At 29.7% G+C, this 24,668-nt stretch overlaps 4 protein-coding genes across 4 annotated transcripts in view; 1 reads left to right on the top strand and 3 right to left on the bottom strand.

Annotated features, from left to right (window-relative positions):
• The window catches only part of LOC101497047 (enolase), a 6,151-nt gene extending 4,841 nt beyond the window's left edge, over window positions 1-1,310 (bottom strand). Inside the window, exons 1-5 of the mRNA XM_073366691.1 lie at window positions 1,124-1,310; window positions 873-936; window positions 590-654; window positions 195-242; window positions 1-39 (exon numbers count right to left, since the gene is read on the bottom strand). Coding sequence (XP_073222792.1) covers window positions 1-39; window positions 195-242; window positions 590-654; window positions 873-936; window positions 1,124-1,189 — 282 coding nt within the window. The 5' untranslated portion in view covers window positions 1,190-1,310. The remainder of the gene's footprint in view (window positions 40-194; window positions 243-589; window positions 655-872; window positions 937-1,123) is intronic.
• Window positions 1,311-7,351: 6,041 nt separating this feature from the next.
• Window positions 7,352-8,336, top strand: LOC101496408 (peroxiredoxin-2E, chloroplastic). The gene has a single exon (XM_004494080.4). The coding sequence runs from the start codon at window positions 7,501-7,503 to the stop codon at window positions 8,152-8,154; it is 654 nt and encodes a 217-aa protein (XP_004494137.1). The 5' UTR covers window positions 7,352-7,500; the 3' UTR covers window positions 8,155-8,336.
• Window positions 8,337-12,179: 3,843 nt separating this feature from the next.
• Window positions 12,180-15,309, bottom strand: LOC101496740 (uncharacterized). Its single transcript, XM_004494081.4, has 2 exons — window positions 12,650-15,309; window positions 12,180-12,324 (listed from the first exon to the last, which is right to left on the bottom strand). The coding sequence occupies exon 1, from the start codon at window positions 15,236-15,238 to the stop codon at window positions 12,917-12,919; it is 2,322 nt and encodes a 773-aa protein (XP_004494138.1). The 5' UTR covers window positions 15,239-15,309; the 3' UTR covers window positions 12,180-12,324; window positions 12,650-12,916.
• Window positions 15,310-16,550: 1,241 nt separating this feature from the next.
• Window positions 16,551-22,673, bottom strand: LOC101496080 (glucomannan 4-beta-mannosyltransferase 9-like). The gene is made up of 9 exons (XM_004494079.4): window positions 21,722-22,673; window positions 21,527-21,625; window positions 20,968-21,220; window positions 18,885-18,995; window positions 18,631-18,767; window positions 18,308-18,421; window positions 17,992-18,191; window positions 17,427-17,621; window positions 16,551-17,146 (listed from the first exon to the last, which is right to left on the bottom strand). Exons 1-9 carry the CDS (start codon window positions 22,049-22,051, stop codon window positions 16,984-16,986), a joined length of 1,602 nt encoding a protein of 533 aa, XP_004494136.1. The 5' UTR covers window positions 22,052-22,673; the 3' UTR covers window positions 16,551-16,983.
• Window positions 22,674-24,668: the final 1,995 nt, after the last annotated feature.

Here is a 24,668-nt window from a genome sequence, read left to right as displayed (position 1 = left end):
AACCATAAGGTTGTCAATTTCTGTCTGCTGAGTTGGATCCTGTTCATTGCACAAAAGCAAGTAACTCAATTAAAAGAAGCTCCGGTAATGGAATTTATCTTAAATTTAAGAAGTTTACATTCAGTGAACTATGATATAATGGGCATAATTAACAAATCAGTGAAAACTTGAATGCAAATCAAATTCAAACAAACCTTTCCAATCAATGCCGGGGCGATGATGCTGTTCACATTGTCAACAGCCTGCATGTGCCAGAAAAGGATCAGGTGAGCATAATACACTAATAAATCAATCAGCATGTCAACCTTTCACACTTTATTATTCCCTCAATTTCATATTTGTTGATGTTTAAAATCAGTGCACATCAACACAAATTAAAAATAAATAAATAACTTGTGTATGTGTGTATTTATGGACAAAATAACTATAAGGTAAAAAACAGATCATAAGTATTTCTCCAAAAATGAATTTATAAAACGTCAATAATTTTAAAACAACAATACTCCATCTATTTTAAAATATATGTGAGGTTAGTTTAAGGTTATTTTCCCAAGTAGGAAGTAAATAACGGATGAGAGATGAAATTTACCTTTGATACACCTTTGCCAAGATAGTCAGATCCTCCATCTCTTAACTCAAGGGCCTCGTAAATCCCTAATAATAATAATTTGTTTTAAAAAAAATTAAACAATGTATACATGAACCGATCCAACATGCTTTGCACCAAACGAACAAGATATAAAAAATTTAAAAAAAAAAATCAACGATTGTGATTTTCTAGCATAACAACTGCACCTTCTCAATTAGAATAAACTAAAACAACAATTAAAGTGATCAATAAAAGAAACTGGAGAGCCAAGAGTGAAACATACCAGTGGATGCACCGCTAGGAACAGCAGCTCTAGCAAAAGTACCATCGGAGACAGTAATATCAACCTACATAGTAATCATAATCAATAAATCATCAGATTCAATTTCAATCTTCAAAAACAACATTTAAAACAGAATATGAAAATGAAACTAAAGGAAAAAATAAATAAAAATAAATAACGAGAAATCATAGATCAGAGATTAATAGAGACATTGAAAGTATCGAAATGAAAATGAAAGAGAGAAAACGAACCTCGACGGTTGGATTACCACGGCTGTCGAAGATCTGACGGGCCTTGATGGATGTAATAGAAGCCATGGATGTGAATTGAGAGAAAATAAGAGATTGAGATCTGAAGGAGAAGAAGAAGAAGTTGTTAACACTTTGTGTTGCGTTGTGTGCGAGGCTCAGACAACTGATTATGAGTTATTTATAGTCCCCATCAACTTTCTTAATTTTAGGTTTGGGGATCCTATTTTCCTTTTTAGTAAAATCAAAATGAGTAACTAAATCTAATTAGTTAATTTTATCTTTACTAGCTTGTATTCATTTGCTATTTCCTACATTTTATTGTTCTCTTTTTTTATGAGTTATTTAAAAAGTAGTAACTTTAAATCATGGTTGTAAGCGCATTTCATATAATAGAGTGTAAGTTCGAGTGTGAAATATTGTTCTTTATTTATTTTTAGTGTTTGAAAAAAATATTATTGTGTTTGATTTTACAAAATTATTATGAATATGTCCGAATATAAAATTAATTAATTATTTAATTAATGTATTTAGTTGATAAAAGTATGTTATTGGCCTTCGCTTTCGTGCTTTAATTGTATATTAAAATATTGAAAAAGATTTAGAAATTTTTTGTTCATTTTCTAAAATAAAAAAGTTTCGATTAAAAATATTTTAGTATTTTAATTTGTGTGATGGCAGTTTTTTTTTTCTGTTTTTTTTTTTCATTTAAATGCATGCATGTTTTAATAAGGAAACTTTTTTATTGTTTTTATTGGACCAATATGTACAGATGAATTTTGGGTAAGGATTTTTCAGTTTCTTATTGTTTTAATTTTTTTAATTTCGCCTTCAATTTTTTTACGAACCTTAATTTTTCATTATAATATTCATCGTTGTTATTTTTTTATCTCGCCTGTGGTTATTTTTTACAGGAGCCTGGAGAGATATCACGTAATGCATCGTGAACATTTTGTTTTTTGTGTTGTTTATTTGTCTGGTGAACCTATAAAAGAAAAAAGTTTATGACTCGTGAATCTTTTTGTTAGTTAAATGGGTTGGTGAATGCATGCGGCGAATATTCGCATTTACAAAGTATTGTTCAAGCACGCAGGTTTGTTGATGCTAACGGGCAGACATGTGGCGCAGAGCCATATATGGATAGCTCTTTATAACTATTAACTACTGTAACCAAAATCGGTTAAGAATTGGAGTAAAGGTATGCTTGTGTGTTTCGCAAAATTTAACACCGTAACAAAATTCAGTTAAGTAAATTCTCCATGGAATTTGAAAATTTGTGGATAAATTAGTCATAATTTATTAAAATTACTTACATGTATTTCACTTTTTTTTTTCTTTGGAATTTTAAATTTTACATATTCAATAAAATACATTTAGCTGATTTTAATTGATTATGACAATTTTTTAAAGACAACTTAAATTTTACCAATTTAATTTTATAAATATAAATAATTTAAAAGACTAGTTCAAAACTCTTTATATTTAAAAAAAATATATAAAAAATAAGAAAGTTTAATTTCAATGAAATTCAGTGACACATGTAACTCTAAGTACATCATATATTATATGCCTATGCCTACATCCTAAAAATATAACTTCACATACATATACAATATGTTATTTAGCGGATATAAACAAAGTATAAAAGAGTTGAAAATAAAAAAATTAAATTAACATTGAGTCTAATATGAAAAAAGTAAAGGTCAATCACATGTAAAATTTGTAATTTTAAAAAAGAAAGTTTAAAGAGCAAACAAATTTAAGAAAGCTGAATAGTTTTTTAAAATAAAAATAGGAAAACATTATACACAATTTGCGAATATCATTAGTTATTGAATAATTATTTGTAAGAGATGATAAATTCAAATGAATCTAAAGAAAGAAAAATGTAAGTTTATAATTCTGTATTTACAATTTTGTGTCATCTTTATATTACTGAGTCTAATTTTAATTTATATATTTGGTTTCTAGTTTCAATTTCCATCAAAAAATTATAATATAAAAAACACATTGAAAAAATCATATGACATGATGCATATTACAAAAGAAAAAGCTAACGAAGCTCTTCAAGTAGTAAAGTCTTCTATGAAAGAAAAATTTAACTCTTATCAAATGATCCAAATTAAAATATTCAATACATCTCACTTATGTTCAAGTATACAGTCAAAGAGTGTAATCTACCATTTAATATATTTTTGGTTTTGTCCCTATCTAAGTGTGACTAATTAATAAAAGAAAACTATAGTCGACGGTGCCCGTATTATTAAAGATAATTTAATTATTTAAAAACTATATCACGTAATTATTATTTTTATTATTATTATTTTTGTGTGTTTGTCTAAATATTGTGTTCATAAGACATTTTCATTATCAAATCAACAACAAAAATCTAATCAGTTAGTGTGCGAAAAATTATAGTTAAACTTATTTAAAGTATTTGCTAATTCATTTATAAAATAGAAAAATATAAAGAATTATTTAATATTTAACTACTCAATTATTTATCTTTTTTCTCTCTCTCATTAATATACTCACAATTCACAAATAATGCTAGGATTCAACTATTAATAAATACTGAATTAATTCAACCAATATTGTATTGCAGCGTGCACATCTCCATCATCATGTTCTTTTATCTTTTTTCTAGAAACTCTTCTTCTCCGTCATTTTGCATGCCACTTTATTTATAGTATATTTTTTACTTATGTATTATTTTGATTTTCTTAATTATAGTATTGTTTTTTATTATAATATATATATATATATGGTAGTATAATTACCACAAAAAAATTATATATAATTGCGGAGTTATGAGTTTGAATTCATAATATAACGTTCATAGATGTTTTATGTTGTTGGAATTAAATTATCTCTTTTTAATTGTCGTAGATGACTTAATTATATTTTTTTAATAATAAAAGATAAAGATTAATTTGTCTGATTTTATTTTCTCAAAACTTAAAAGTACTATTTATTATATCATTCATTAAACTAGATTTCACTGTTTTTCTCATGACTAAACTAAATTTTACTCAAAATATTATTATAAGAACAATCGTCAAATTTTATTTACCTATCCTCATGAATATTTTCCTCCACGTGACTAGCAGTAGTTAATGATTTAATGGAAGATGATCCAACTCAATAAATTCAACAATACATCTTTAATTTTTATACACATATACTTTTCTATCTATAATGTTGATTTGGTGTTTGAATCTACATCAAATATTTTCCTAAATCCAATAGACTTTGGTTATGTTAGGTAAGGTCAAAAAATGAATTTATAACATATAAATTATAATACCATTTTTAGATAAATAAATTCAAATAACATATTAGCTTACAACTTATCATTTTCCTTCAATTTTTACTCTTATTATTATAACTAAAATTATTTTGTACTATTTACAATTTATTTATTATAATTTTAAAAAAATAGTGTTAACTATTTAAAATATTTTAAATAAATAATTATTTATGCACTTGACTTTATCAATCTCTTTTGAGCTATGCAAACGTGATCAACCAAAGCAAGCAAAAAATAGCCATCACTGCTTTGTCAGTGAGCATAATATCAAGGACTAAGTCAAGTGCATCATTCATGAAGAAATTTTGAAATGTAAATGAGAGTAAGCCTAGCAAATACGATGTTATGAGAGATTGCAATTAATCAACTGGTTAAGGAACTTGGTTAGCTAGGCTTACGGGTAAAGTTAAGGGAGAGGACAAGACCAGCGGAGGAAGATGTGGTCGACACGGCGCAGGGGCGGCGGACACAATGACGGCGTATGTGGCTGAAGGGAGGTGAGGTGATGAATGTAGAGTGTGAGTGTGAAGTTAAGAGAGACAAGAAAAGAGAGAAAAGGGAAAAATGAAACAAGGGAGAGTGGAGCTCGGATTGCCCACTTTTAAAGAAAAATTATTTGGGTATACCCCTCGAAACACTTAATTTTAGTAACATTTTTTTAATAAGCGGTATATATATTTTCAAAAGTTTATAATAAGCCAGAATTTAAGTTTTTTTTTTTAAAGAAAAACTTAAATTCATTGACATGTAATAAGATAATTAAAACTTAATATTTTTCAATTTTGTGTAGCCTATTTCCACACATATCTATCATTTCCATTGTTTTCCCTAATAGCTCACCTCTAATGGAAAAGTTAACTCTTGATGACGAGGAGGATGAGATCGAGTTTCAGATTGAGGGAGCAGTTCCAAAAAACAGATGTCAACAATGCTCTTTGCCTAACGGAACATTTTATCACAAGCAAGTCCCGCACGGGTGCACATTATTAAACAGCATATGGCAGTGTTTGGTAGTGTAGTCTTTAAGGAAGCTAAACCAATACTCCATTTTTCAAAATTTCGATCCAAAATATATGGAGTGTGCGATGTAACAAGGTTCATGGTCGTTTGATGAACACACACACTCATTCTTGGAGTTTTGCTGCAATGATAACGAGAGATCCATTCTAATTCTATGGTGTATCTGTTCAATATACCTTTCTGAATTCAAGTCCACGATTCATGATTGAAACTGTTGGGAAACAACTAGACAATTTTATTGGAGAGTTTCTTGAATACGATGCCAAACCCAATTCAGTTAGCCTTTATTCAGCTATCGGATATCAGCTAAATCGATTTTTACAGCCGACCATTTTCACATAACATTTTAGATTATTTTTAATTGTAAATGATATTAAATTTTATATAAGAGATAGTCTACTGTAGCTTTCAATTCAAAAATAAATTTTACAATATAAAAATGCAGTAAAAAATTATCAGATATTATAATGTTAAATCTAACACCACGATATAAAATTATTTTTTATTTTATAGAAATAATAAATATTATCTTAATTAATTTATATTATTTAAAAATTTCAATCTGTAACAAGAAAATTAATATAAAAATATTAACATTTATCTAAATTAATATTTATGGGTTGAAAAAAAATTAAAAAAAGAAATAAAAACAAGAAATACATCTCTGACTGAAAAGAACTAAAAAAAAATTCTGTTGCTCCAAAAATATGCTCGGCATCTTATACCTAGGCGGGGTCCCCGTTTCCTGTACGACAATTACAAGATATGAAAATGATTTAAAAAAAATACACAATAACCTCTGCTCTTGAACTCATCGATTTCCACCTAACCCCGTTGTCATCTTACTTTCATTTTCTTCGTAAATAAATAAATGTATTCTTTTAATAGAAAAAAAAGCCTTTTGGAAACATATAAAACTCACCCAAAAAGGAGTATTTAATATTATTGCACAATTCATCAACAATATCATTTTCTAATAAAAATATTCCACAAATACGAGAGTCAATCAATATTATCTCAAATACAGATAATATGTGAAAAATAATTTTTACATTTACTAAAATTTGTTGTCAATATTTCGTAATTACGGTTTAGATAACAAAAGTTACATATTTAATATTTTATTTGATCATTATTATAAATAAAAATATTTATTTTTATAACTATTAAAAAATTTAATAAGTGTAATTAGTTTTTTAAATTTTATACTAAATATAATTTAAATTTATTAAATTATCTTTTTAAATAGATTTTATTTTTCTTAATATATAGTTTCTTTTTTAAAAGAAAATTATAAAATTTTTATTTTTAATCACAGTAAGAGATTATACATGATCACATTCCAAAAATGTGATCTCCTATAAATAAAAAAAAATATTATTTAAATAGTTGCACAGTAGAAATGCGATTTATAAGACATTGTTATATAAATTCAATATATTGGTTAGCTTTTTTATAAAAAAAAAATATTTGTGTAAATATTATTTTTAAATATCAAACATTCAACTATTAATATTAAATATTTTTTATTAACACAAAAATATATTAAAAATATTAATCAAAAGTAATAAACTTAGCTGATTTTAATTTTTTTTGTTAAAATAAAAATATTTTAAAAATATTAATTAAAAAAGTCAACTTTTATTTATAATAATAAGTAAGATTTAAATTCTTTTCCCTATAATAATAATCGAAATATTTAGTATATGCTACTTTTATTACCAAACTAAAAAAAAATACGAACTAACTCTAATAATTATTGACGTAAAAAAGAAAAACAATAATAATTCCGTATTTTTCAGTCAAAAATCATTAATCTTATTTTTTTCATTAAAAAAAAATAAAATTTGTTTCTCTACTGTGTCCTAAAAAAAGCTGTTAGCAAAAAATTGAGATGTTTTCTAGAAAGGGTACCTGGCAGAAAATTAAACAGCCAGCCAACTAACCTAGTTTTGTGGTGACGCTAAGACAACAAGATTCATCTTCACTCTCTTCATTCAACCATTTCCACAAACATCTTTCCTTCACTATTCACTCATCTCAATTTACAATGGCAACCTCTCTCACTTTCTCTAGACTCCTAACCTCTGCCACCACCACATCACTCTTATCCCCCAAAACCAAAACCCTCTCTTCCAATTTTACCCTCCCCCTCAAATTCAACCGCCTCCACCCCAAACCTCTCCGATTCTCCTCTTCCCCCAAAATCTCCGCCACAATCTCCGTCGGCGACAAGCTTCCCGAGTCAACCTTCTCCTACCTAGATGCTGCCGGAGAAGTGCAAACGGTCACACTTTCAGACCTAACAAAAGGCAAAAAGGCGGTTCTCTTCGCCGTTCCGGGAGCTTTCACACCGACGTGTTCACAGAAACACGTTCCGGGATTCGTGGAGAAGTCATCGGAGCTAAAAGCGAAGGGAGTGGACACCATCGCTTGCATTTCAGTGAACGACGCGTTCGTGATGAAAGCGTGGAAGGAGGATTTGAAGGTGAATGATGAAGTGGTTCTTTTGTCGGACGGTAACGGTGATTTCACGAGAGCGATTGGGTGTGAGCTTGATTTGAGCGATAAACCTGTTGGTTTGGGTGTTAGGTCAAGACGTTATGCTTTGTTGGCTGAAGATGGAGTCGTTAAGTTTTTCAATTTGGAGGAAGGTGGTGCTTTCACTTTCAGTGGTGCTGAAGATATCCTCAATGTTCTTTGAATTTTTGTTGTAATTTTTCTGTTCTATCTTTTAGCATGAGTTACTGTTTTCTTTAATCGGTTTAGGGTAATGCACTTTTTTAATTTTGATAATAATGTGGACTTTATTGATCTAATTGTGTTTGCTGTGACAATTTTATCTTGTGCTGATGACAAACTATTGAGCTTGTGGTGATTTGTTTATATGGGGTGATTATAATTTGTACATGTTTGGAACCTTCGGATTGAAGGTGAATTTGGCGAAATCATAGTGTAGACACATGATTTTAGCAAGAACTCACTGAAATTCCAACTATGCACTTTGTTTATGCACTTTGTAGGTTTTGTAATTGAATAGTTGATAATACAGCATGTTCATCCAAATCATTTTTACAAGGTTGAAAATGAAATTAAAATTGTTCTGAATTATGTAAGTAGTTGGAAATACAATTGTTTTATTTTTCAAATGTTATTTAGGCGTTATGATGTGATTTTGATAAAAAGCTACTAGTATTACATTTAAGTGTATGAATGGAATTTTTACAAATTGAAGCATTGTGGTAATACTTCGAACAGTTAGATAGATGAAGCGCACTAATGCAGGATTGGTGGAAATCGTTTAACTACCTAGTTCCTTTAGCCTCTCAATATGATATGATGGTACCTGTTGGAAATGATGATGCTTTAATGAAAGTTTATTTGAAATAATGATGACATTTATGAAAGCTAGTGTTGTTGTGAATTGAAAAAATTGAGAAGTAGGGTATATAAAGTGGAGGGAGAACAAGCAATATTGACTACCACACACGCGCGCTGCGTCTGGCTTGGCTTTGGCTATTATTATTTTTGCATGAAAATTAATTAATCATTTTAATTAACTGATTGCTTGCGTTTTATCTTTAATTGAAACGTTAATTACGTAACTGCTCTCCACCGAGTCATATCTGATCCAGTCTTCCTCCTTGAATTCGTGCGTCTGTTTTTGTCCAGTCAAAACCTTAATCTTTGGTCTCACATTTTCCTTTTTGTCCGGTCAAAAGTCAGAGTCAAATCCCTAAGTTTGGAGCGCACGTTTTGGGGGCTTGGAGCGCACGTTCTGATGATCCATGATTTTCTCAGATCTAGTTGCAGATTTCCTCTGTAAATAGAGGGTTCTCCTCAGTTGGAAAATCACATAAAAAACTCTCCGTATCTGAGGGTTTTCTCACTTCTCCCTCTTCTTACTGTTTCTTCTCTTTCTTTCGAGTGGTCTTAGTGCCATATTTGAGTGTCAGTCGTACGACTGTTATATTGATGGTGTAATTCTAGAACGGTGTTCTACAGTGCAGTAGAATTCTGATACAGAGTATCTGAGCTGTTTTATCCTGAGGACTTCGTGGTTGATAGTCTATCTTGCACAATTTTGGACAGTGCCTCGAAACGTGTTAAAGAGAGCGACCTAGTCCGCGACTCAATCCAATAATATTTTCGGTGGCATAATTGTTTTCAAAAGATTTTTTCGAAACTCAAAAACAATAGTAGCTTTCTTCTCTTGTCTATAATTTGGGAACATAAAGACAATTGATATAGACAAAGCTTCACTTTTTCTCTTGAAATTACAACATGGAAAATCTGGATGTATTGCTGTTGTCATGAATTGATTATTTTAAATGTAAATTTGATTAGGGTACAAAACATGGAAAAGCAAAGAGTCGTACTATGCAGTCCGAAAGATTGATGTTATGTGAACGCCAATTTGTGTCATGTCTTCCAATGTTCATTTTGTTATATTGTTTGTTATTATATGACATAACTCTATGGCTAATCAATTACTAAATAAATGTTACATAAAATATAGTTAAAAATATACATTTTATTAATCATTTTAATCTTTAAATATATCTTTCATAGTGTAGTCTTTAAATTTATCTATTATTAATTAGTTTGTTTTATAAAATTACTAACAAAAAAGGGGTTTTAGTGATGTATTTAATTTAGATACATTCAAAATTTTAATGATGTCTTTCTAATATTAATTCATGGCTCTCCCCACTGTTGCAGTTATATTGATTTGCAAAGATCAAAATTTCGAACTCGATATTCACTAGACTATTTAGAAAAAAAACTTAAATATACAATTACTCATTGCAAAACGTAAGAAATTTAATTTTTGTCTTTACAAAATAAGATTTTTAGTTTAAGATCCTACAAAATATAATCATTTTTGTTTCGTTCTTTAATATTTAACATTGTTAGTTTTTTTTGATGAAATAATAAAAAATGACTTTTTGCTTACATCAACTAGTCCATAAAAAATGACTTTTTGCTTACATCAACTAGTCCATAAAAATATTAATTTAATTATTATAAAATACAATAAATTTGATTTTAATCGTTGTTAATAAAAATAAATTCATTTAATATCTGCAAAATGCAAAAAAAATGGTTATGATACTTACAAAAAGTTCACGTTGTACTTTTTTTCTTCAATTAAATCGATTAATAGTGAAAGCAAACTAATCAATGGAAAGATATGTTTTGCAACATATAGAGAAAATGCAACATAAATTAACTAGTTAAAATAAATTTCATTAAAAACCAAAATATTTGTTAATCGTACTACGCAAAGACTAATTATATACGTAAACTCAAAGTCAACTTTTACTATTTTATTAACAATGTTAAATTTCAGAGAGTAAAATAAAAAGATTTGTATTTTACAGGGATTTAAACTGACTTTTTTAATTTATAAAAACTAAAATTAAATTTTTTGTTTTTTTTGTATAGAGACTAATTATATATTTAATTCGTGTAAAAAAATCATATTATCCAGAATTCGAGACATCAATTAAATTAATTATAGTGTTAGTTAAAATCTCTTCAAAGATTAAAAAAAAAATACGAAGAAGAAAAAAAAAAACTACATGATTGTGAAAACAATTTGGTGCAAACTTTCTTCCATTCGCACGAGGTAAGCGCAAGACTAATAAGTAAACGATTTAGGATTAGCTAGTTATCATGTGCCGAATACCTCATCTTCCTTGTTACGTTGAATTCCTCAGTAATTTGGACTCTTTACCTCGGCTGAAAGGTATCGATTAATCCATGACGGTCCATCTAGTGATAAAGACCTGAGATTGATATTCTAAGCAACAAAGTTTCCTTCCAAACAAATCCTATCGTCAAATTAATTATTATACTTAACTTCCCCACTTAGTAGGTTCGTTGCCACAAATAAATATCAGCAATAATTATGATTAAAAATGTCCACCACTCAAGGCTTTCATTTTCCAACAACTTCATCTCACATTTTGAGACAAATTTAGAATCTTCTTGTCCTCATATAGCAGAAATGCCCTCAAGCATGTAATGTCCATTGGTCCCTGTACCAAAAATTGCGTCCATTATAATCTTGAAGTTTCAGTGTATCTGGGCATGTACTAGTACATTATACATAGTTCGATAAATCCCTTTAATTCTCATTTCACCGGTGAAATATTTATTACTAAACACATCAATGAAGTTTTGCGCTCAAAAAACTAGTAAATGCTATTTTTATAGTTTCAGCATACGTTGCTTCAAAATAATGTTGAGAAAAAGGCAGTATGGAAAAATCAGGAGTTGCTTATTTAAACTTATTAACAATATCATAAATCAGACTATATTAACAATTGACAACCCTCGCTACATAGATTCCACCATGTTAAAATTCATTAGAGGATTAGACCCATTTTACATAGGAAACTTTAGGGTGTGTTGGGTTAGAGACAAATGGAGGGAGGGGGAGAGGAGAAGGAGCCAAAATCACTAATAGGGTTCATTTTGCTCTCTCTCTATTTTGGAGGAATTTGAAGGGAAGAGAATAAAAAAACATAAAAACCATTTAAAATTCCTCCCTTCCACTTAAACCAAACACAAAACCATTAAAAATCCCTCACCTCATCTACCTCAATTCCCCTTGGTTGAACCAAACAAACCCTTGAAGTATGTTTGGATGTCTTGTTTTTACAAGGGATGGTTTTAGAGCGAGATAAGTCTATATTTTGGTGTATATTTGAGATATAAAAATAACATAATAAATGATCATATAATATTTTAATTTCGGATATGTTATTTTTAGAAGCACTTTATAACTTAATTTTTAAAAAATAAATAAATGATGCCCTCCATCTTCCTCCAAAATCCTCCATCCAATCATATCCTTCTAGTAGATCTGAAACCACAGAGTACAAACAGACAACAATGTGAGCAGTTGCTTTACACAACAAAAGAAGCATTTCCAAGAGTTTATTTGGACTTATAAGTTATAACATTCACTGATCCTTTCAGAAAATAGCATGCAAGATATATCCACAAATTTTGTTTTCTAACTTATTTCAACTGACTCCCTAAAATAGTTTATGAATAAGAGTTTAAAATTACATTCTTCTATAATAGTTTTTTTAACAAACATTTAATTAAACTCAGCTTTAAAATTATCAATAACAAAAAACTACAAAGAATTGTGAGTAAGCAATTAGGATTGTGTATAGTCTTACCATTATCAGGATGTGTTAATTTAACTTCTCTGCCCTGGATACCTGACTTGGCTTGCTATGCATAAACAATAAGCCACTTTCTGGATGCAATACAATCCTGTTTTTCGTACAGTACACTCCTTTCTTTGACATATCCTTTTACATCTACTATCCCTTTGCATTTCTCATTTCCTTGTCCAGCACAGTTTTTACTTTTTTTCTCTCTTCCCTTTGTATCTGTCACTCATGGGGTGAAGTTTGATATTGTACAGTCGTCTGTACTCTTTGTTAGCTTTCAAGTTGTTGAACTCTACTACTCAATTCTGAGGATACCATATGGGCTTCTTGCAGCATTCCTTCTTCTCTAAGCCCGGATATCAGCTGATAGCAGATGCGATCATTTAGAATCAAACCCACGCCAACCATTTCCCTATACCATATGTAGGCACCATCAAAATCTTTTAAGTCACAATGTCCCTTAACCAGAATTTTATATGTATCAGTTTTTGGAACTAGACCCTTTGCCTTCATATCATCAAAAATATGCTTTATTTCTGAGACCCTTCTATCTCTAAGGTGTGCTAGAATCAAGCAGTTGTAAGTCACCTTGTCACAATCAACTCCCTGATCAACCATCTGTTGGTGTAAAGACATTGCCTTCAAAACATTTCCATCTTCCGCATAACCATATATCATTTCATTATATACAGCTCGATCTGGAACCAAATTCATTCCTAACATTTCTTGAAACATTTTCTCCATTGTCACTACACCTTCCTTTCTGCATGAATTGATCAAAGGATGAAAAGTCCCAATTGAAGGTTTTAAGCCTCGTTTCTTCAGATTATCGTACCATTCGAGGCATTTCTTGGTGTTTCCTGACATTGCATATCCTGAGATTAAGGAATTGTATGTAATCACATTTGGGTTATATCCCTTGCTGGTCATTTGGAGAAACAAATTCTCAGCCTCTGTTACTCTTTCATTTTTTCCGAGTCCATTTATCAGAGTATTGTATGTCACAACAGTCGCATCAATTCCATTTTTTATCATTTCATCAAAAAACCTGAAGGCATCTTTCAATTTACTCAATGAGCAACTAGCTTCAATGAGCATATTATAAATTTCCGCGCTTGGAGAAACCCCACGACCTACCATATCCGCAAGCACAATCTCAGCGTCAAGAAGCTTACGATCTTTGCAGAGACAATTTATCAGAGAACCATAGCTTATGACATTAGGCATTATCCCCTTCTTTTCCATTTCCTCAAAAATCTCGAAACACCTGACAAAATCACACACCATTCCATAACCATGAATCAAAGAGTTATAAGTCTCCAAAGTGGGAGAAATACCCTTCTCTATCATCTTTCTAATCCACTTCTCCGCCTGTTCCAACTCCCCAGTTTCACAAAATTTATTAATCAAGGTATTGAAGGTGATATAACTAGGCTTCAACCCCCGTTGTTCCATTTCTTCAGCTGTCAATAAAGCTTTATTCAAGTCATCCTCATGGCAATAACCATTCACCAATATGTTATATGATATCTGACTTGGAATAACCCCATTATTTTCCAGCTTTCTTAAAACCTCTTTAGCCTTTTCAACCCTTCCTACCCTGCAAAGTCCATTCAACAAAACACTATAAGTACGCTCATCAACCCTTGTTCCATTTCCATCTATTAAACCATTTTTATTTGCACACACCAAATGATCATCAAATATAATACTCGAAAACCCACCAGGCAAAAAACCATTCCCCTCCATCTCTTGCAGCACCCTTCTAGCATCTTCCAATCTCCCCAAACCACAAAGACCACCTAACAAACAATTATAAGTAACACAATTCGGTTCCGAATACGGAGCCTTCATCCTCGCCTTCAAGCTAAAAGCTTCCTCAATTTCACCCACCTTACAATACCCATCAATAAGCGTATTATAAGTCACCGTATTAGGAACCACTTTTCTATGAATCATTTCATCAAACAACTTCCGAGCATCTTTTATTTTTTTCACTTTACACAACCCACCCAATACCAAGTTATACACATAAACAAAAGGTCGAATCCCATCTTTCTCCATCGAATTCAACAACTCAAAACACTTATTCAAATCCTTCAACATAACAGCAGCACGAACAACTTTTGCGTAAGAGAAAACATCCGGTCGAATACCCGATTCAACAAGTTCGGTGAAAAGAGTGAGAGCTTCTTCGAACTGTTGTGAATCAACAAGGGTTTGAAGAATAGGGTTAAGGAAAACCATGGGATGGGTAAATCCGTCTTTTTTCATCGAATGGTAAATATCCATGACTTGGTTGAGAGTGTTGGGGTTAGAGCAAAAGGGTAAGAGTGTTTGTAAAAAGATGGGTTTGGAGACGAGAGGGTGAAGTTGAGAGGGAAGAAGGAATTTGAGGTACCTTTGAGCGGTTTTTGTGCGACGTTGGTGTAGTAATGATTGAAGTTTTTGAACGTTTTGAAGCCATTGTTGTTGGTGTTGGGAAAATGTGAGTGATTGAGAAGAGAATAAGGTGAAGGAATTGTTGAAATATGAATTGGGAAGAAGAAGATGAAGACGGAGATGAAGTGCGGAGCGCCTTCTCAAAAACATTGCCACTCCGTTGTGTATGGCGGAAAAAAAAACCTCTGTTAGTTACAAAGTTGTTAACTCAGTTGATACTCGATTTCAAATAACGAACCTTATTGATGGGCCGATTCTTATGGTCCAATAAATCACTTTTTTTTGGTGTGCAACTTAAATTTTATTAGTCCGTTCCCTTTTTAATTTTCACACCTCCCTTTATATGATCAATATTCAAAATACTCTTGCCTTTTACTAAGACTTAACACTACAGTACTAACCCTCACCACCCTCCTCTCTCTCACCCCAATACTCACTCTATGTTATCTCTCTTTCACACTTTTTATCTCGTATATTTCATTGGTGTGTGTATCATCTCTAACTTTGAAAAATAAAAAATACTATATTCACATATAAAATCTCTTAATTTAATGGTCTTATGCATCATACATTAATTATAGAGAATTCAAGTTCATTTATTTGTTCTACAGTGTCTCGTAGTTTTGGTTGTAACAAATTCAACCTTTATTTACCTCTATTTGAATAGATGGAATATAACTTACTTTTAGAAGCTTAATACTCATGATAAATAATATAAGTTGTATCAAATTTTTTAACTTGAGTCCCCTTCTGCTAAGGAAGAAGGAGACAAAGAAAATGGTTAAGAAGAAGAACCATGGTTCTAGATTTTCATATTTTGTAATTTATTGATTTTTTTTTTTGGTATTAATGTCATATTTGTTTTTGATCATACCAGCAACTCACGTGACAATAAAATTAGGACACATCATCACCTACAACGTCATCCATATTACTCACTTAAAAGAATAAACATTGTTAAAAGTTAAACTAGCTATCGTTTTGATGATTTAAAGACTAAATTAAATATCAATGTGACAACCGTTTATACTTTCAAAAAAAAATTACTTTCTTTTAGTTCTACATCACTATAATGAATGTTAAAATTAACTTTTATTCATTCACAAGTATTCCATGAAAAAGCAGTATGAGATGGATTTATGCTTTATTAAAGGAAATTGCAAGAACCTTTACCTAAAAATTGTGTCCAACGATTTCACTATCTTTTGCTCATTATTCTTGTGATACAATGAATGGTTAGAGTTACATGAAACATGTAATCACATCTTCAATCATATAAATCAGGCCAATTTAATTTTTTTAAAATTAATTAATTATTTACTTTCTTTGGTGTAACATCCACCGGTCTTTTATTTGATTTCTATAAGGAATAGTGTCCTGCACATCAAAGGACACATGACACATTTCTTCCCCAATTTACATCTCTATCAAATATTACTAAAATAGAGGAGACACATGAAAAGGAGATGCCAAATGGAACTTTATGTATTTTGTCAAATTTCTTGAGCTGCTTATTTCTTCAAACAAATACAAGTCTGGGAAAAAATATTGAACTACAAAATCTTATAAACAATCCATCCAACAAAACATTTTTGCTTCCCCAAGAAGAAATCGATGCAAGTAGCTTGCTGCTGCATTCTTGTTTTGTAGATTTCTCTTCCACGAGAAGAACTTTATATAATTTCTTTATAAGTCTTTGCTGAATATTCACAAGAAAACTAAACTCTTCACAAGTCACTGACCCTTATGCAAACCCTCAAAGAATAACAATCTTTTCCTTTATACTAACAAGCTGTAGTTTGCCAGAACTATGCTAAAAACACTATATAATACACCACATTTGATATTGAAGGCACAAAAAATGAAATTGCCGAATGAAGAAATGCCAAGTCCTTTTATGAGTTGGGAACAAAAGTTCCAACATATCCAAACGCCATTATGAAGAAGGCCATTGCTTGGATAAAAAGAAAGATGTAGAAGTGATTTTTCCCAAACATAACATCGTAGCAGCCACAAATGACGAGATACATTCCAACACCAAGTTCTAACAAGTGAATCCTATTTGATATTTGAGAACAAAAATGACAAATGTAAGTTAGGAGAAGTACCATATAACATTTATTATTTAGAAATATTGACTGTTAAGAGTATTTAAAAAATGTTTGCAACCGCAATTTGAGTCGAAACTCAAGGTTGTTGGTGTCTCTGCAACTATTATAGGTTGCATAAGCTGCTTAGACTGCAACTCTCAGCAGTATAAAAAATTACAGCACGGTTGCAACTTAAAAAAAATTATTGAATGCTATCAAATAACTGAGGCAACTGTACTAATTTATACCTGTCTTGAATCTTAAAACGAGGCTTCTTCAGTGCTTTAGTTCTTACTTTTGTCTTGACAGCATCTCCAAGTTTCTCGGTGACAATCCATTCATTCACTCGACTAGCCTCCAATAGACCAATAATAGTTGCCTTTGCTCGATGTAAAGACATTACATTCTCAAACATAATCCAAAAGACTAATAAATGAAGTGACCTGATATGTAGAAAACACAATGAAGTCAACAAAACTTTACTTGCAAAACAAGTAAAATCCTTATATTCAGATGGAATTTTGACTTATGCATCTGATTGATGGTCTTGCTGACTAATGTTTAAAAAATCAAGAAAAGTATAAAAGCTAAACATTTAAATACCTTCTTTACTTTTTGTTTTATAAAGACATATTTAGATTGACGATGAAATTAACAAAATCATATTATGCTACATAATTTTGAAGAAAAATATGCACTTTAAAGTTTCAAAACAATCATATGTCATTGTGATTTTACAAAACAAACTAGCATTGCAAACATACACTAACCAGTGCATTCAATTATAGAGGGAAAGTTAAGAGAAATAAAGACCTTGGAGTTCCAACTGCATTGAGAAGAGTGATGAGTGAAGGGATATAAACAGCTCCCCATTTTGGGACTGAAACCTCAGGTACCAAAACTGTTGCAGGTAGTACAATGCAATAAAACACAAACGTATTGATGTGTGCTATGACTTTCCGAACAAAGAAGAAGCTATAAATTACATGTATCTTCTTCCACAGTGATACTTTCTGCAATGTACACACATGCACACAAATTTAATCTGGAACATTCCATTAATAACAAATATATTTTGTAGTAGTATAAATCAATTGAAAATAATACAAGGAAACAACTTTAACCTTACCTTATTTCTAATAATTTCCATGACCATTTTTCTAAAAAGATTGGCCGGCCCACAAGACCACCTATGTTGTTGGTAGCGATAAGCCTTGAAAGTACTTGGCAATTCATTTTTAACCTATATATTCACAATAAACAACTCAAGTTAAATACCAATTTTTTAAAACTAAAGTATCCTACTCTTGACTAATCCCTCAAGATCATTAAAATCTATTTAACCAAATAATTAATTAAATTGCTATATTGGTAAATTAGTGAGCAATGGATAATATACACTTTCAAAATTTGTATTTTGACAAGAAAAGAAAGTTAGTTAAGAAAGAGAACCTTCAAGTTAGACAAGTATAAGAATTTCCATCCTTTGAGACTAGCTCGAACAGCCAAATCCATATCTTCAACTGTGGTCCTATCTTTCCACCCACCAGCCTCATTCAGCGCCGCAATTCTCCACACTCCCGCAGTCCCTATTCTCATTCATAACAGTACGACACATATATCGGCTAATTTAATTTCATGCCACAACATTATTATTATTTGTTACATTTTTCATTGTAAAAAAGTGAAATAAAATATATTATTACCGTTGAAGCCAAAGAAGGCATAAGTGGAAGAGCCAACTTCTTGTTCGACAGTAAAATGGTAATCTAGTGACATCTCTTGCATTCTAGTCATCATACATTCATCCGCATTCACTGAAATAACATTAATTAACAACCTTGCTAGTGCTGGCAATGTAACTAACTATATTGATTAATTTGGCAGAAACTAGAAAGTTCAAAATAAATGAATGTGTCGGTCAGTAGAGATAGACAGTGACTGTGAAATTAGGCCACAATTAAATTCGCACGTGCAATTGCCGGAGTAAGAAGAAGAGGAGCATAATAAGAACAATGATGGCGACAACAACCACAATTATACCAACAACGGTGTTGTTTCTCACAAGACATAAATACCCTTTGAAATAGTTGCTACTATTACACGTGTTGGTTTCAACTATTGCGATCCGAAAATCAACCAAATAATGGTTGGTCCCGCCCAAAATCTTCAATTTATTAACTCAAAACAAATACAAATATATATATATAATGAAGTACTCCTTTGTTCCTATTTATAAATTAAAATATTAATATATATTTAATTTAAAATTTAATAATGTTTTAACATTTTTTTTTATAAATAAAAATAGAGGAAGTAAGTTTTTATATTATTCCAACTTATTCTTATAATTTGATTTATGATGTAGATAATATCTCTTTTTATAAACGTGTTAAAAACCTTATATTTTTATTCTATGTAGAAATTGAACTTTTCCCCAATAATACACTATGTTAAAGTTCTAAAGAGTATTTATTTTTTACTAAAATTAGAATCGTTCAATGTAATTATGTCTTATTGATTATCAACCTAAACATATATTTAATGTATGTTTTGATCAATTTTTGAGATAGACAAAATTATCTTAGAAGTGTAAAATTAATTTTGTCATGTTTTAAGTTACTAAGTAGAATTGATTTTGTTTTTAAAATTAATTTTAACTTCAATTTATAATTTATAATTTTTGAATTTAAACTTAATTTTTACACAAATTTATATTTATTGTTCATGTCATTTTTATGTAAATATATTTAAATATAAATTACTTAAAATTCAAGTTACTTTTAACTTAAACACTTAAAAAACAATTTTATAAAATTAATTTATTGAAAATTAAATTTTGTTAGATGTTGAACCAAACACCACCTTAAACTTTGCTTTAGCATTATAATCCAAACAAAATTATGTGAAATTTGACCAAAAAAATAATCCAAATTCCCTTCATGTGTCCTGACCAAAATTTCCGTGATTGTTGAATCAATTCTATTTTGACATTCTTAGTTACTAAACTTACAAATTACAATTAGTAGTATTTATTAATCATTGGGTTCCCATGCCTTTTACCTCCAAAAATAATTATCTGTTTTCACATTAGGCAGTGGTAAGTAAGGTGTTGATCTAACTTTTCAACCACACAATTACACAGCAAAACCATTATTATTTTATCATCATGGCCTTATGGTTAGTCATATATCAATTCGTGATTTTAGTCACAACTTTTTATGACAGCCTGTTCGCATAAATTTTATATATGTTTACTAATATGCCATTTCCACCTTTTTTCCAAAGAGCATGGAACATAAGAAACCAAACAAAGTGTATTCAAAAAATATAAAAAACTTATAACTAAAATATTTATTGACTAAATACTATTAACGTAAATTAATTTTATACTGATATTTAATAAATAATTATTAATTTTATCATCTCAATATATAATATAATTATATAATTATAACTATTATTATAAAAGAACTATTAAATCAATAGAAAAATTGAACAGTATGTGGCTTAAATAAAAGGCAACCACGAAAGTTGAAGTGGTACATAAACTATGATGTTTGCAAGGTTGTTGAACCACAAAATGGGACCCACCATCAGTCCAAACCAAGGCAAAAATTTCCGAAACCCAAAACAACCCACCGACAGTTTTGAGAATTTGCCATGTAATTAAGACACCATATTAAGATTATGTTCGAATGAAGCCGTCATTAAGAGTATCCAAAATCTAAATTTAGAAAATTGTAGTTGAAAATTGAAAGTTTAAGAGAAAAAAGAAAGAAAAATTACCAAATTTCCAACGAGCTTGAATAAGGCCAAGTTCAGGATTGTGAACCAAAAATGGAACGCTACGCCACAAGAAATCAGGCTCAGGTTGAAAATCAGCATCAAAGATTGCAACAAGATCACATTGTTTCACGTAGCTATGTTTCATTCCTTCTTTGAGTGCTCCTGCTTTATATCCATTTCTATTGTCCCTAACTTCATACTTTATGTTCACACCTTTGCTTGCCCATCTTTGGCATTCTAGCTGCACCAACTCCTGCATTTTTTATTTTTTTTTTATATTGTTACCACAAATTTCAAATCAATTATCACACCATCAATGTATTTTCAAATTGGACATGTTTCATAGAATAAATAGATAAATCCTTGAAATATTGATTTTGCCATCATGGGTTGTACACCATTTTTATAAAGATTTCATTTTTTTTTCTTCCATTAATTAATGTTTTATTATGTCTCTATGACTATATAGCATGCCATTACAATAGTAATAAAAAATTATATCAATTGACTATGATTTTCTACAATAAAAATTAATTTAATAATTTTTGTGTTTAATTACCTTGATTGTTGGGTCAGTGGAGTCATCAAGAACTTGTACAATGATCCTATCAGAAGGCCATGAAAGACCACACGCAGCTCCAATTGACAATTGATAAACCTACATTAATTAAATTAAATGGAAACTCAATAATATAAAGTCTCAAATGTGCTTAATTACAATGTCTAACAAAATTACATTATTAAAATAAAGTACCTCTCTTTCATTGTACATAGGGATTTGAACAAGAACCATAGGGTAACAAGAGTTCCCCAACTCAATATCATCTTTTATTGGCTCCCATTTGTAACGTTTTTCTGGTTTTTTCCCAAATAGTTTCACAAGTGTAATCACAATCCCCATGTAAACCCTCTCAATGAACATCATCACCGACATGATTAAACACAAAAATACTGCTAGTCTTAGTAATGGAACAATCAATGGCGCTTTTATTTGACTCCAAATCAACAAAAATTGCATGGTGATGTCATCTTTTGCACCTTGAAATGCATCAGGTATAGTAGTGATAGAAGAAAGATGATCCATTTGAATAAAAGTTTTGACAAAAACAAAAGAGAAGACGAACAAGAAGACAAAGAAGTGAACAGTGGTTTAAGACAAAATTACACTACAAGATCCAAAAGGGTTTAAAGGAATCAACTTTGGTAAAGAAACAGGAATATTTGTTTTGTTATAAATTTTTATGATTTGCTTCCGGTCCACGCAAAAGAATGGAAGCAGAGCTGGAATGTCAGTGACTATAGAGAGAAATAAAAACAATGTTAGATCTAAAAAAAAAACAATTTTTTTTTTAGCTTTTGATATGGCTAAGTATGTCTCTAATATTTACCAAAACGAGTTTCTTCTAAAATGGATATATGGATCATGGCCAAAAAAACAAGACTTGTGTGAAAAGTCAAATTATGTTCTGCTTCTGTAATCAAATGAAAAGAGAAGCAGAACAACACATTGGTAAAAAGCAGAAGCAAAGAACAAAAGAAAATGTGAAAGGAACAAACATACAAAAAAAATAAGGCGGAAAAAGTACAGGAAATGGAAGAAGAGGTAAGAGAGGAAATGGGAGAGAAAATAATGTTTTTTATTTTTGTGTTTTATTTAGGAGGTCTCTATATGGTGCATTGCATTCTTCTATTTCTCTTTGAGTGCTTTTTATAGTACTGAGTTGCAGCCTCAACCACAAGTGTGAGGCTTATTAAGAAAAAAATGGGGAACAGCAATATAGCATCAGCATGTTAAGGTAAGATGCTATTATCAAGATATAATAATAAAAGTATGAATATTAAACAATTTAAAAGCATATTAATCTATTTATTAAAGTGGACTATTTTATAACTAGCTCCCATAGAATTTGAACAACGTACTATATTTGAGATTATGTAGTCAAACACGATTTAAAAACCTATTAATCATTGACTTATTTTTAGTTATTTAAAATTACAATATTTTCAATTAGAGGTATGTATGTACCTTTTCTGTTTGTGAATAGTTTGAGGTACTATATAGCAAAGATATGACTATATTTTTTTGTTTTTGAATATATAAATGAAAAATTCAACTTAAGTTACAAATATTTTTCATTCACTAAATAATGTAACTTGAAATTCAAAATATAAATTTTCTCAAAATCTTAAGCTATAAATATGGATTTAGTTTTTCTTTTGTACTGATTCTGATTTTATTATTTAAATAAAATGTTATTTTGTTTGTCATTGTGAAATGACGTTTAATTTTATGATTTGTTGTATTATTCGTTTGATTCAAATCAACATAGTTTTGATTTATTAAAGATCCAACCAATAATTTTGATGTTACAATGTTACCAATTTAAAAATATATATATTATAAACACTTTAATTTTATCACATTAATATTTAAATATAATTTATTTTTCACAATATTAAATTTAGATGAATCACCTCATATATTACATGAGTCAAACATCTAATTAAACATTAAATATTTGTAAACTTTTTTCTTGGACAGAGAGATAAAACCATTGTCTAAATGGGAGAAGTATATTTAAAAAAAAAAAAAAAACGAGTATCAGGGCGGCTCAACACTTTTGAGATGTAAAGCAAATTAATTATAAGAAAAAATATTTATAAAAGAGTAGAGGTATTTTAATGTCAATAATAATAATAATTTTATTTAAATTTTATCATTTTTTATTTACAGAAGATAAATTTTATCTTTTTACAATTCTAAATGTAAAATATTGTAATTAAATGTTAATTAGTGTTTCTTTTACAGTTATGAGACTTTTTATTTGATGTACATAATTTTTATTTTTTGAGACTTAATTTTTTTTTTTTAAAACCTCAAGCCATGCCTAAGGAGTACTATTACAAAACCTCAATAATGAAGATTAATTTTGATTTGGACTCTGTTGTTTGTATACATTCATTAAATTGTGATTATGTATTGAGACATTGGTTTTATCTCGTTTTAACACCGGAGATAAAGCTTAAATGTGACAAAACACCCAAAAGATTATTACTCTTACAGTAGTTGAAATATCTTAAGCTTGTGGAAATACTTCGTAAATGTGTTGAGGGGACAAATTAAGAGGAGTCTTTTTTTTAGTACCCTCTTTTTGAAAAAAAAATACTAAAATACCCTCATTTGAAACAAATATACTAAAATGCCCCTTTTTTTAAAAATTAAGTGGGAAGTCGCCATTTGAAACTCGGGTTTCCTTAAGGAAGTCGCCATTCCAAATGGCGACTTGTAAGTAAAGAAAAAAAAAATGGGGCATTTTGATATATTTTTTTCAAATGGAGGTATTTTTGTGTTTTTTTTTCAAAAAGAGGGTATTGACAAAAAAAAACCAATTAAGAGCCTTAATTACGATGGATTTCATATAAAAAAAAAAACTGTGGTTTATACGAGTCTAATCATTTAATTGAACGAAACATTAATACCAAGTCTCTAAAATTACGTTGGCAAAGTTAATTTTACCTCAAAAGTACGTTTGAGTAAAAATATTATTCATGGTGTTTTTGCATTTTTTATTTTCAATTTGTATAATTTTTTCTCAATTTATTTTCTATTACATATTACACTTACAAATACAGTCTCAAAAAATATACAACTTTTTAATAAATACACATTAAAAATTATATTTAGTTATATAATTCAAATA

This window comes from Cicer arietinum, chromosome 3, assembly GCF_000331145.2.
Source record: "Cicer arietinum cultivar CDC Frontier isolate Library 1 chromosome 3, Cicar.CDCFrontier_v2.0, whole genome shotgun sequence".
Taxonomy (NCBI): Eukaryota; Viridiplantae; Streptophyta; class Magnoliopsida; order Fabales; family Fabaceae; genus Cicer; species Cicer arietinum.
This window is presented reverse-complemented; position numbering and strand designations above follow the sequence as displayed.

Coding starts and splice junctions, on each gene's coding strand:
- LOC101496740 (XM_004494081.4), bottom strand. CDS start 15,238: ATGTTTTTGAGAAGGCGCTCCGCACTTCATCTCCGTCTTCATCTTCTT.
- LOC101496408 (XM_004494080.4), top strand. CDS start 7,501: ATGGCAACCTCTCTCACTTTCTCTAGACTCCTAACCTCTGCCACCACC.
- LOC101496080 (XM_004494079.4), bottom strand. CDS start 22,051: ATGGATCATCTTTCTTCTATCACTACTATACCTGATGCATTTCAAGGT. Junction 21,626..21,721: donor CTATGTACAATGAAAGAGAG/GTACTTTATTTT, acceptor TAATTAATGTAG/GTTTATCAATTGTCAATTGG. Junction 17,622..17,991: donor AATGCAGTTGGAACTCCAAG/GTCTTTATTTCT, acceptor TCTACATATCAG/GTCACTTCATTTATTAGTCT.